The sequence below is a fragment of the Chlorocebus sabaeus genome, chromosome 5 (genome assembly GCF_047675955.1).
Source record: "Chlorocebus sabaeus isolate Y175 chromosome 5, mChlSab1.0.hap1, whole genome shotgun sequence".
Classification (NCBI taxonomy): Eukaryota; Metazoa; Chordata; class Mammalia; order Primates; family Cercopithecidae; genus Chlorocebus; species Chlorocebus sabaeus.
In genome coordinates, this window is record NC_132908.1 from 20,037,287 (window position 1) to 20,049,979 (window position 12,693).

The window sequence follows — 12,693 nt, forward strand, 5'->3', positions numbered from 1 at the left end:
CACCTGAGGTCAGGAGTTCAAGACCAGCCTGGCCAATATGGTGAAACCCTGTCTCTACTAAAAATACAAAAATTAGCTGAGTGTGGTGGCACGCGCCTGTAATTCCAGCTACTCGGGAGGCTGAGGCAGGAGAATTGCATGAACCCAGGGCATGGAGTTTGCAGTGACCAAGATCTTGCCACTGCGCTCCAGTCTGGACAACAGAGCAAGACTCTGTCTCAAAAAAAAAAAAAAAAAAAAAAGAGAAAATCAAAGGATCTGCCTGGCTGGGCAGACAACAGACTACAGGGGCTGAGGGTGGACAGAGGGGGACCAGTTAGGGAGCAACTGTGGTGTCCAGGTGAGAGGAGGGTGGCCGTCAGAGGGGCGAAAAGCTATCACATTCTGAACAGATTTTAACAGTTGAGCCAATTGGATTTGCAGGTGGGTTGGACATGGCGTGTAAGACAAGGGGGAGTCAAAGGTGGCTTTTGGGTTTTAGCCTGAGCGGCAGAGTGAACTGACCAGTCCACCGGAAAGGGAGGGAGGAGCGGGATGGGAGAGACTATCAGATGCTTGCTCCAGGAGCTAGTGAGTTTGAGTTTTCTTTAGACAACCTGTTGTTGATATCCGGAGAGCACTGGATACACGAGCCTGGAGCAGAGGGGCTTGACCTGGAGCTAGAACCTGGGGAGCCATCAGCATCTAGATGGAATGTAAAGCCATTCCGGGCACAAGCCTATGTTTATCACCCACCCCTCTCCACCAGGGCCACATCAAGAAGAGGCTGTTCATGTTCCGATTTGGGGACCGCAAGGCACGGATGAACTGGGTCCACATACACAATCTGGTGCAGGCACATGTGCTGGCAGCTGAGGCCCTCACTGCGGCCAAGGGCTATGTGGCTGTGAGTCCCCTCTGACACCCCCAACCACCTTCCCCACAGGGCTGCAGACAGAGCGCCCCATCCCTAGGGGATTGCTGGATGGCACACAAGATTTCCCCCCAACTTAAGAAGGCTGGAGGGACTCTCAGCCCAGGGAAGCTTGGGGGAAGCTGGTAGGTGGAGTGTGGAGTTCTTTATAGAGCATGTTTAGCTCTTCCTATGACCATGTGAGGTTGGTGTTGATCCCAGAATAACAGGTGCCAAATGCTAAGCCTCCACACATAATGTCGCATTTAATCTTCACAACAGTCCAAGAGGGAGATCTCATTATTATCCTCCCATTTCTCAGATGAAGAAACTGAAGTACAGAGAGGTTAAGCAACTCCATGGAGGTCACACAGCTAGTTAGTGTGGTCGTCCTAGAATTCACAGGGAATAGCTCAGGTGTGTCCTCAGGTCTTGGGGCTGCTCCAGAGAACTCAGGGTTGGAACAGCTGCTGGGAGCCATCTGGAAGGGTGGGGGCAGGCTGCTGGGGAGAAGGCTGACCGTCCCCTCCCACATGTCCCCTTCAGAGTGGGCAGGCGTACTACATCAACGATGGGGAGAGCGTCAACCTCTTTGAGTGGATGGCCCCGCTGGTAGGTGCCCAGATGCCCGCCCACCCCGAATGATCATTCTGGGATCCCTGACCTTCTCTTCCTTTTTATTTATTTATTTATTTTTTTAAATTTTTGAGACAGAGTTTCGCTCTTGTCACCCAGGCTGGAGTCCAGTGGCGCAATCTCGGCTCACTGCAACCTCCACCTCCCAGGTTCAAGCACTTCTCATGCCTCAGCCTCCCAAGCAGCTAGGATTACAGGCGCACATCACCACGCCCAGCTAATTTTTTGTATTTTTAGTAGAGATGGGGTTTCACCATGTTGGCCAGGCTGGTCTCAAAGTCCTGACCTCAAGTGATCCACCCACCTCAGCCTCCCAGAGTACTGGGATTACAGGCGTGAGCCACTGCGCCCAGCCTGCAGCCTTCTCTTCTTGTCCTTTTCTATGTTCAAAAAGTCAGAAAATTTCACGTTAAAAACCAACTCTTTGCCCGGTGAGGTGGCTCACATCTGTAATCCCAGCACTTTGGGAGGCTAACATGGGAGGATCGCTTGAGGCCAGGAGTTTGAGACCAACCTGGGCAACAAAGCAAGGACCCCCATCTCTGCAAAAATAAAAATTCAATTAGGTGGGCATGGTGTTGGCGCACCTGTGGTCCCAGCTACTTGGGCAGCTGAGGCAGGAGGATCTCTTGAGCACAGAAGTTCAAGGCTGCAGTGAGTTATGATTGCACCACTGTACTCCAGCCTGGGCAACAGAACAAGACCCTATCTCTAAAAACCAATTTTATTTTTATTTTTTTTATTTTATTTTATTTTTTTTGAGACGGAGTCTTGCTCTGTCGCCCAAGCTGGAGTGCAGTGGCCGGATCTCAGCTCACTGCAAGCTCCGCCTCCCGGGTTTACGCCATTCTCCTGCCTCAGCCTCCCGAGTAGCTGGGACTACAGGCACCAGCCACCTCGCCCGGCTAGCTTTTTGTATTTTTTTAGTAGAGACGGAGTTTCACCGTGTTAGCCAGGATGGTCTCGAACTCCTGACCTCGTGATCCGCCCGTCTCAGCCTCCCAAAGTGCTGGGATTACAGGCGTGAGCCACTGCGCCCAGCCTGCAGCCTTCTCTTCTTGTCCTTTTCTATGTTCAAAAAGTCAGAAAATTTCACGTTAAAAACCAACTCTTTGCCCGGTGAGGTGGCTCACATCTGTAATCCCAGCACTTTGGGAGGCTAACATGGGAGGATAGCTTGAGGCCAGGAGTTTGAGACCAACCTGGGCAACAAAGCAAGGACCCCCATCTCTGCAAAAATAAAAATTCAATTAGGTGGGCATGGTGTTGGCGCACCTGTGGTCCCAGCTACTTGGGCAGCTGAGGCGGGAGGATCTCTTGAGCACAGAAGTTCAAGGCTGCAGTGAGTTATGATTGCACCACTGTATTCCAGCCTGGGCAACAGAACAAGACCCTATCTCTAAAAACCAATTTTTTTTTTATTTTTATTTTTTTTATTTTATTTTATTTTTTTTGAGACGGAGTCTTGCTCTGTCGCCCAAGCTGGAGTGCAGTGGCCGGATCTCAGCTCACTGCAAGCTCCGCCTCCCGGGTTTATGCCATTCTCCTGCCTCAGCCTCCCGAGTAGCTGGGACTACAGGCACCAGCCACCTCGCCCGGCTAGCTTTTTGTATTTTTTTAGTAGAGACGGAGTTTCACCGTGTTAGCCAGGATGGTCTCGAACTCCTGACCTCGTGATCCGCCCGTCTCAGCCTCCCAAAGTGCTGGGATTACAGGCTTGAGCCACCGCGCCCGGCCTAAAAACCAATTTTTTAAAAAAACAGCTCTGGCAACATTGGAACTGGCTGGAGCCCTTGAGGGGCGCTATGTGCTCCTCAGTTACCTGCAGTTCCCTTCCACCCTGCTTCCAGGCATTTGTTTTGTTTTGTTTTTTTGAGACAGTCTCACTGTGTCACCCAGGCTGGGGTGCAGTGGTGCGATCTCAGCTTACTGCAACTTCTGCCTCCCGGGTTCAAGAGATTCTCCTGCCTCAGCCTACTGAGTAGCTGGGATTACAGGTGCACACCACCCTGCTCGGCTAATTTTTGTATTTTTAGTAGAGACAGGGTTTCACCATGTTGGCCAGGCTGGTCTTGATGCTTCCAGATTTATGTTGGCTCCTAGCCCTGTGGCATTTTGCTTGTGAGCCACCTGTTATGTGTTGAGGCTCTGAAGGAGGCATGTGGAAGAGTCAAAAGCACAGGGGAGGTGTTTGGCTTTGGGGCCTCCCCACACGGCTGCCTGGGAACTCTGGCGTCCTCTCTGAGCAGCCCAGACTCCTAGCAGCCAGGCTTGCCTGGAAGGGGTAGACCAGAAAACCCAGGCTAGACGACACAGGTTTTCTCCTGACCTGGAAAGTTTTTATGCCAGTGAAGAGCTCACCTTATCCCATGCCAGCCCATCTCTGCTGCATCTCCTACCACCCTCCACACACATGTTGTGGTGGTGTTTTTTTTCTCTTTAATAACAGAAAAGTCAATTCTGGAAAAATCAGATTCTACATAAATGCCCTGGAGTGTCGCTAGGTATAGACAGATGTAGGTGATAATTAAATGATGGGAATGATCCCACGTTAAAAAGCTACCTGGCAGGTGTAATGGCTTATGCCTGTAATCCCAGCACTTTGGGAGGCTGAGGCAAGAGGATCACCTGAGGCCAGGAGTTTGAGACCAGCCCGAGCAACACATCATGACCCCTGATCTCTGCAAAAAAAAAAAAATTTAACTATCCCATGCTTTCAATTCCTCCTTGGGTTTTCTGGGTCAAGGTGCAGATTTCATTTCAAGACTGGCATAGGCTTGGGTTTGGCTGCAGGGTCTGCCCCCTGGGGTGGGCTGGTGGGGAGACAGCAGGTACTTCTGCTGGTCCCCGGTAGAGGGAGCCTGTGGTCTTTCCACACCAGTACCTGAACCACCTATTCTCAGTCCAGCTCAAGTTTCTTTGCAGTTTGAGAAGCTGGGGTACAGCCAGCCCTGGATCCAGGTGCCTACTTCCTGGGTTTACCTGACAGGTAAGGAAAGGAGTGTGCGTAGTAAAGCCCACTATGTGCCAGGTGTACCTTGCATTGCCTTAATTGAAACTCAGGGGCCAGGTGCAGTGGCTCGCGCCTGTAATCCTAGGACTTTGGGAGGCTGAGACAGGTGGATCACCTGAGCTCAGCAGTTCCAGACCATCCTGGCCAACACAGTAAAACCCCATCTCTACTAAAAATGTAAAAATCAGCCGGTGTGGTGGCACACACCTGTATTCCCAGTTCCTTGGGAGGCTGAGGCAGGAGAATCGCTGTAACCCAGGAGGCGGAGGTTGCAGTGAGCCGAGATCCCACCACTGCACTCCAGCCTGGGTGACACAGCAAGACTCCATCTCAAAAGGAAAAAAAGAAAAAGAAACTCAGGCAGGACCAAGACTAGGATGAGGACAGTGAGGCACCGTGATCACAAAATTTAAGGAGGCCGTGCAGCAGCTCCAAGCCTGAGTTTGCAGTTGCCTGGTGCTGGAAGCAAGTGCCTCCTTAAATTCCACAACCTAGGTGTCTCACTTCCCTCACCCTAGTCCCACCTGCAAGGCAGTTATGGTGGGACCATTGTAAAGATGACTTGACCCGAGGCTCTGAGAGGTTAGTGACTTTCTCAAAGTGCCACAGTGAGAAAGTGGGGGAGGCTGAATTCACAGCTGGGCTTGGCGGGCTCTGGGCTCTTCGTGGTGCTGCTGGGAGGTCTCATGCCAGTCAGGAGAAGAGGGAACCCTGGGGTTCTGTCCCCCAAGGTCACCCTGAAGTTAGGGCTACCTTAGGACAAACGGAGGCTCCATTTTGATTCTAGATTCTCCTCCTGTTCCTGAAAGTCAGTCTCTGCTCCCACCTCCACCCCCGACAATGTGTCTTGGCTGCTGCCCTTCCCTCTGTCCCCAGCACCCATCTACTGGCCTCTTCCCAGCTGGAAGGCAGAGCAGGCTTCAGATATGGAGTGACCAGCCTGAGGGGATGGTGGCCCTCCAGTCCCAAATAGCTGTGTTCCAGGGTCTCCTTGGTAGGATCTCTTGTGTTTTAAATGCATCAGGTAGCTTGGCATTAGAAGCAGGGGTTCGCAAATTTCTGCTCACTAGGGAACACATGCAGGGCAACTTCTCATGCACAGCATTTCCACAGTGATTGGCACTCCTGGCCCTGAGCCACGGCCGATGGCACTTGGGGAGGATTGTAAATATGTTCCCAGTTCCCAGTGGACTAACAGTAACTCAGTGCTTCTCAACCAGGACTGCACTTCACAGTCACCTGGGAGCTTTTAAAATAGAGAAACGTCTCAGCCACACCACTGACCAATTAAACTGGGATTAGCAGGGAGGAAGCGGGAGGGAAGTGTCAGTATTTTTTGTTTTTTTAGAGTCAGGATCTTGCACTGCCACTCACGCTGGAGTGCAGTGGCATGATCATAGCTCACTGCAGACTCAACCTCCTGTGCTCAAGCAATTCTCTGCCTCAGCCTCTCAAGCCTCTAGGACTTTAGGCTCCTACCACCAGGCCCAGCTAATTGTTATACTTTAGTAGAGATGGGGGTCTTGCTATGTTACCCCAGCTGGTATCGAACTCCTGGCCTGAAGCGATCCTCCCACTTCAGCCTCCAGAGTAGTGGAGGTGACAGGCTTACACTTCTGTGCCTGGCTATTTTTTAAATATTTTTTTAGAGATGAAGGATGTCTCATTTGTTGCCTAGGCTGGTCTTGAACTCCTGGCTTCAAGAGATCCTCTCTCCTCAGTCTCTTATGCTGGGATTACAGGCATGAGCCACCACACCTGGTTCTCACCAGCATTATTTTTAAATTGGTCCCACATGCAGCCCAGTTTGAGAACTGTTACTCCAACCTCTTTCTCTCCTACTGCAGAGAGCATTGGAGTAGAAGTGAGAGAGATTATTATATGGATAACTTTGCATCTGCTCAGATTTATTTAAAAATTTCAGTCCTTTAATTTTTGGGCTTTTTTTTTTTTTTTTTTAGACAGAGTCTCATTCTGTCGCCTAGGCTGGAGTACAGTGGCGCAATCTCGGCTCACTGCAACCTCTGCCTCCTGGTATAAGCGATTCTCTGCCTCAGCCTCCCCAGTAGCTGGGATTACAGGCACATGCCACCATGCCCAGCTAAGTTTTGTATTTTTAGTAGAGGTGGGGTTTCACCATGTTGGCCAGGCTGGTCTCGAACTCCTGATCTCAGGAGGTCCACCTGCCTCGGCCTCCCAAAGTGCTGGGATTACAGGCATGAGCCACTGCACCTGGCCCAGTCCTTTAATATTAAAAACAAGTTGCCTGTGACATACTTCACAGCTAAACAAGGCACCCCAGCATGGGCTGCTGATTTAAAGGAATCCAATGACTTTTGAAAGTGACCTCCAGCAAAGCAAATGGTGCCCCCATTGATTTGTCCCCAAGGGCCTCCCTGGAGTTTGCATAATGTGAGGCCCCTGGTCACTGGCCCCCTTCTTCCCCGCAGCGGCAGTGATGGAGCGCCTGCATCTGGCCCTGAGACCCATCTGCTGCCTCCCACCGCTGCTCACTCGGAGTGAGGTAAGTGGGCTGCTGCTGTGGGAGCCTGGGCCCTGCTCCCCATCCCTCCCTTCCCACCTCTCCCCACCATCCCCACTGCTACCACTCCTTACCCCTTTGACACCATGATGATGGAGGCTTGTCTGAGGTCTCAGAACTTTCCGTGTGGGCCCAAAGCTGGTGCTGTTTCTGTTATGATTACCCCAACCTCTGGGTTTTTGCTGAGGCTGTGGGTCTGAAATGTGACAGCTCCAAGCCCATCCATCATCACTGTTTTTTCATTCATAAGCATCTTGTCTTTCCACCAGACTGGAGGTTCCCCAAGGCAAGTTTCAGGCCATTCACTTCTTTGAATGCTACCAATCCCACCAACTCTCAACACACACACACACACCCCAGCCTGGTGGTCCTCGGCTCATAGTTCATGCTTACTGAATAATGAGTATATATTAAGTACCTACTATATACAGAATATAATTATTTTTATGAGACAGGGTCTCACTATGTTGTCCAGGCTAGTCTCAAACTCCTGAGCTCAAGAGATCCTCTTGGCCAGTTGTGGTGGCTCACAGCTATAATCCCAGTGCTTTGGGAGGCTGAGACAAGAGGATCACTTGAGGCCAGGAGTTTGAGACCAGCCTGGGCAACACAGAAAGACCTCGTCTCTACAAAAAATTTTAAAATTAGCCAGGCAAGGTGGTGTATGCCTTTAGTCCCAGCTCAGGTGGGGGGATCACTTGAGCCCAGGCGTTCGAGGCTGCAGTGAGCCACGATTGCACCACTGTATTCCAGCCTAGGCAACAGATAGAGACCCTGCCCCTAAAAACCAAAAAAAAAAAAAAAAAAGAGAGAGAGAGATCCTCCCCACTCAGCCTTCTAAATAGCTGAGCTTACAGGCATGCACCACCATGCCTGGCTCAGAATACTATTCTCATAATAATGATGATGCAGGTTTATATTTGCTTAGTTAAAAGAGAAGATGTTTTCATCGCAGATTGTAAATAGCAAAGCAATAGGTGGTATTTGAGGTTATTTGCAAAAATCCTTCCAGTCCAGTCGGGCGCAGTGGCTCACACTTGTTCCCAGCACTTTGGGAGGCTGAGGCAGGTGGATCACCTGAGGTCAGGAGTTCAAGACCAGCCTGGCCAACATAGTGAAACCTTGTCTCTACCAAAAATACAAAAATTATCTGGGTGTGGTGGCACATACCTGTAGTCCCAGCTACTCGGAAGGCTGAGGCAGGAGAGTCGCTTGAACCTGGGAGGCGGAGGTTGCAGTGAGCTGAGACCACACCACTGCACTCCAACCTGGGTGACAGAACAAGACTCCATCTAAAAAAAAAAAAAAATCCTTCCAGTCCACTCTCATTTGATTGTCTCTGATGCCTTGCTAAGTTAAAAAGGTCAAAAAAAATCATGCTGTACATTTTATGACAAAAAATTGAGCATTAGGAAAATTATTGATTTGTCCAAGGCCACACCATACTAGAACTGGCTTCAGACTCCATGTTCAGTGCTCTTTAACAAGAGGAGTCAGAGGGGGAGAGTGGAGAATGGGCCACAGAAAGAAGTAGTCACCTATGGCTTCTCCTTTGAACCATCCGGATCAGTAGAGGAGAGAATAAGATGATACCATCTCTTGAGTGGTGACAATATGCCAGGCACTGTGCTTTATCTCATTTAACTGAGTTGTAGACGCCATTGTCCTCTCCATTTAGAGAGGAGGAAGTGAGACACACAGTGAAATAACCTGCCCGTGATCACGCACTTAAATGGTAGAGCTGGGACTTGAACCCAGACCTCAGTGATTTCAAGCTTAACCATTAGCTTGTGAAAATGCATCAGGAATCACATCCATAAAATAGCTGCCAGGGTGCAGCTGAATTGTGGTCAGGCAGGGACTTGGCTCCTCTCCCTCTTCTTTAAGTTGGGGATTTCCTTGTTCAGTTCAGGGGCAGTGTCCTTAACTGTGGAAGTTCCTTGGCTGTGGCTCGGGTACCCTCTGCTGGTCAGTCTGTGACACACCAACCAGCCCTCCAGTTTGACTTTATAGCCTTTAACGCATTTAACATGTATTCAGCATCTCCTGTGGTACCAGGCACTGTGCTGAGCAATGGAGGCAAGAAGACATAGTCCTTCCCTCAGGGAGCTCCTAGTCCAAAGGGGAAGACAGCCCACGAACCAGGCAACTCAACACTGTAATTAGAGCCATTTTTGGGAAAATCGCGAGAAACTCCAGTGCACACAGAAGGGGCGCCTAAGCCAACTCTGAGGAAGTCAGAGAAAGCTCCCCAGAGGAGGTGACATCTAGAGACATCTAGTGTGTTAGGGACCCTGCTTATCTAGCATAACTCAGCTCCTGTGCTCCCCAAAGCTCTGCACTTAATGACTGGGACAAAAACGGACAAATACTGGCCTCTCTCCTCACCCCCCATTAAGCATCCAAGACCACAGGTTTGACCCCAGGGGCTGTTTCAGTGCCATGGGAGAATCCAGCAGCTGGTGGATTATTCCCCAGGGTCTGGCTGAGGCACAAGAGAGGAAGAAATGAGTCCGCTGGGAGAGCATCTTCAGATGCCAGCACAGCAGGGAAGAAATTAGGCTAGAACCTGGCTCCCCTGTGTGACCCCGGGCAAGTCACTCAACCTCTCTGACCTTTTTCCAAGTATGCACAGAACAGATAGTGCTAGTACCACCTTAGAGGATTAAATGAGGTGTAGGGCATAGAAAGGATTTAGCCCAGGCCAAGTGCAGAGTGTGTGTTCCTTAACTGATAGCTATCTTTACTACCCTTGACACCAGTGGGCCCCAAGCCGTCTGGCAGCAGGGGAGAAACAACTTAGACCCTGGAGAGTAATCAGTTCTGCATAATGGAATTCCTCTCTTAGGGAAACTTAGTTAATCAGCGAGGGCGTGAAGGCTGCGACTGGGGCCCGCCTGGCCACGGTTGGTCTGAGGTTGGGAGCAGGAAGCCAATGTCGTTTCCTGGAGATGTTTCTGGCAGGCGTTCACCGTCTCCTAGCGGATGCCTAAGAATGTATCAAGGGCCTCCTGAGTCCCAGCACCGTGCTAGGCCGGGAAGATGAGTGTAGGGGTGAGACCTTTCCTTCTTAGGGGCCAAGGAGTTAAATAAGGTGCAAATTCAGCGGGGCTGGAGGGGGCGACGCAGAGGCGGCACCCTCCAATAAAAATGAAGATGGAAGGAAGAAAGGAAAACCTCTCTAATGAGGGCATCGCAGGAGCAAGACGCTGTCCTCGGGTCCTTTTAAATCACTGTGCAATGGAGGGGAAATCCCTGCCCTCTCTTTTCCCTTTCCGTAAACAACCAGGTAGAGGATGCCCCCCTTCCACGAGCCCCGCCCTCGGATGCCCCGCCTGTCCCCGCAGGTGCGCAGCGTGGCCGTGACGCACACCTTCCAGATAGCCAAGGCCCGCGCCCAGCTTGGCTATGCGCCCGACAAGTTCAGGTTCGCCGACGCCGTGGAGCTATACGTGCAGTCCACGACACGGCGGCCCCGCGGCTCCACGGCGCGGACCCTCCTGCGACTGCTGCTCGGGCTGCTTCTGTTCCTCGGCTTGCTCGCCCTGGCCCTGCACTTCCTAGGCCTGCAGCCTCTGCACGCCTCCGCGGAGCGCCTGTGACCGCCTGCCGCCCGCCGGGGTAGGCACTGCTGCACCTTCTCCCACGCCCGGCTCCTGGGCTAGTACCAGCCCCTGCCCCGCCTTCTGGGTTTGAGCGCACCTCCGCTCCGCCCCTTGAATCCTGGCCACGCCCCTGAGCCGTCCTCCAGACCTAGCCCCGACCCCCGAATCCTGGCGACGCTCCTGACTACTCCCAGACTTTGCCTCATGCCCCTCCTGTGTTTTGGCCCCGCCCCCGTTCCGCCCCGCCCCCCGAAGTGGGCACGCTCCCCCTCCACCCCCTGAATCCTGGCCACGCCCCTGGTCGGCCCCGACACTTAGCCCCGAGTCCCTTTCCATGTTTTGGCCGCGCCCTTGACCCGCCCTTCAAATTGGGCACGCCTCTTCCCCGCCCCCTGACTTCAGGGCCTAGTCCTGAGCCGCTCTCCAGGCCTAACCCCGCCCCATGTCATAGCCACGCCCCTTCCCCCTCCACGTTTGGGCACGCCTTCTGAGTCCTGGTCACGCCCCCTGAGTCCTGGTCACGCCCCCGCCCTACCCCCTGAGTCGTGCCTACGTCCACGTCCCTCCCTCCAAGCCCTGGCCCTGCCCCTTTTTTCCTCCCTCCGGCCTGCCCCGGTTACTGACATGGGCCAAGGCTCTCCGCCTCCTCCACCTTCTGGACCTTCTCCTAGTCTCTGCCCAGTTCCGGTCCGCCCCCAGATTCTCCCTCGTTCTGGTTTCGCCCCCTTTCTGGTCCTCCCTGCGTGCTTGAGCCCCCTTGGCTTCTCCTTTTGGGTCTAGCCTTGCTCCTCCCTTTGGGTCCAGTCCCGCCCCCTCCCTCTCTGGCTTCACCCCTTTCCAGGTCCGCCTACTGGGTGGGTTCTGCTCAGAGCCTGGCTGCCGCGTCGCTATGGGCTAATGCAGGCTGGGGTGGAGTTGGTATGAGTTTACGCCGTCGGCTGCTGCTCTGTCTGGTAACATTGCTTTCGATCCACCCCGACCCAGTGTTCTGGGCTTCTCATTCACACAGATCTGTGTTGACAGCCAGGGCTTGGGGAAAACCAGGACCCAAGCTTCTGCCGAGCCCGATTTGGCCTTTTTGGGTTCCTGTCTGAGGATGACAGCATATTAAGCACAGGTTTTAGTACCAGAAAGAGCATCAAAAAATTAAAAAAAAAAAACTTTTAAAATAATTGGATGTCTCGATGAAGTACCAATAAAGCTATAATGGGAAAAATAGAGTTTAGTTGGTTGCATTTTATGATTTAGTACTGTTTCTATTTACTAATTAGAGGTAGTGGTGATCACCATAATCTTTAAAGTTTAAGGTCACAAAACTTCTTAATCTAGCCCTGCTCTCCACAGAAACTTCGCCCCCTATCATCTTGGTGTCAGTTATCAGTTGTGAGTACCAAGACATTAGTGTGTCAGTACAACCAGGTATAGATCATAATATGCACACGTGGGACTGGCAGAGAAGAAAAGCATCACAAGCCTGAGGTGGAGGGGATGGAATGGGCTCATCAGAACCAACATGGCCACAGCAGCGTGTGTCCCACCTACTGAACAAGGTGGGCAGTTTGGGAAGGAGCTAAAAAAAAAAAAAAACAAAACAAAAAACTGTATGCTGCTCTCTGCTAGGCTGAATTGTAGGTGTGTATATAATTTTTGAAAGATCAATAATAATCCTTTATGTCTGTTTAATGCTTGACAGTGTGAAAGGGCTTTCATCTATATGATCTTATTTAATTCTTACAGCCACTCTTAAATAGGATTTATTATTCTGATTTTATAGATGACGGAAACTGGGGCTTTGTCTCATTCCAAAGATCAGAGGAGGGTGGGGGTTTCTGTTCTACAGCTGGGGGAATTTGGAGGAGCACCGCCTAAGCCCCCACTGGCCTAAACACAACACGTGGTAACTTCTATTTTTCTACACCCTGGCCATGCCAAGGCTTGTGGTTGAACTCTGGGATTGGTCTTATTCTCTCAGAGCCACAAACCTCGGACCATTTGAAGCTGGCAG

The 12,693-nt window shown here is 51.6% G+C and overlaps 1 protein-coding gene across 3 annotated transcripts in view; it reads left to right on the top strand.

Moving 5' to 3' along the window:
* The window catches only part of SDR42E2 (short chain dehydrogenase/reductase family 42E, member 2), a 32,416-nt gene extending 20,497 nt beyond the window's left edge, over window positions 1–11,919 (top strand). The window contains exons 8-13 of one of the 3 annotated variants that reach the window (XM_073015225.1): window positions 749–886; window positions 1,439–1,504; window positions 4,454–4,517; window positions 6,992–7,065; window positions 10,431–10,704; window positions 11,698–11,919. In XM_073015225.1, the coding sequence (XP_072871326.1) occupies window positions 749–886; window positions 1,439–1,504; window positions 4,454–4,517; window positions 6,992–7,065; window positions 10,431–10,685 (597 nt within the window). In that variant the 3' untranslated portion in view covers window positions 10,686–10,704; window positions 11,698–11,919. Of the gene's footprint in view, window positions 1–748; window positions 887–1,438; window positions 1,505–4,453; window positions 4,518–6,991; window positions 7,066–10,430 lie in introns of all 3 variants that reach the window. The other 2 variants (XM_037989761.2, XM_073015226.1) reach the window with 2 other exon arrangements.
* The last annotated feature ends 774 nt before the right edge of the window (window positions 11,920–12,693 follow it).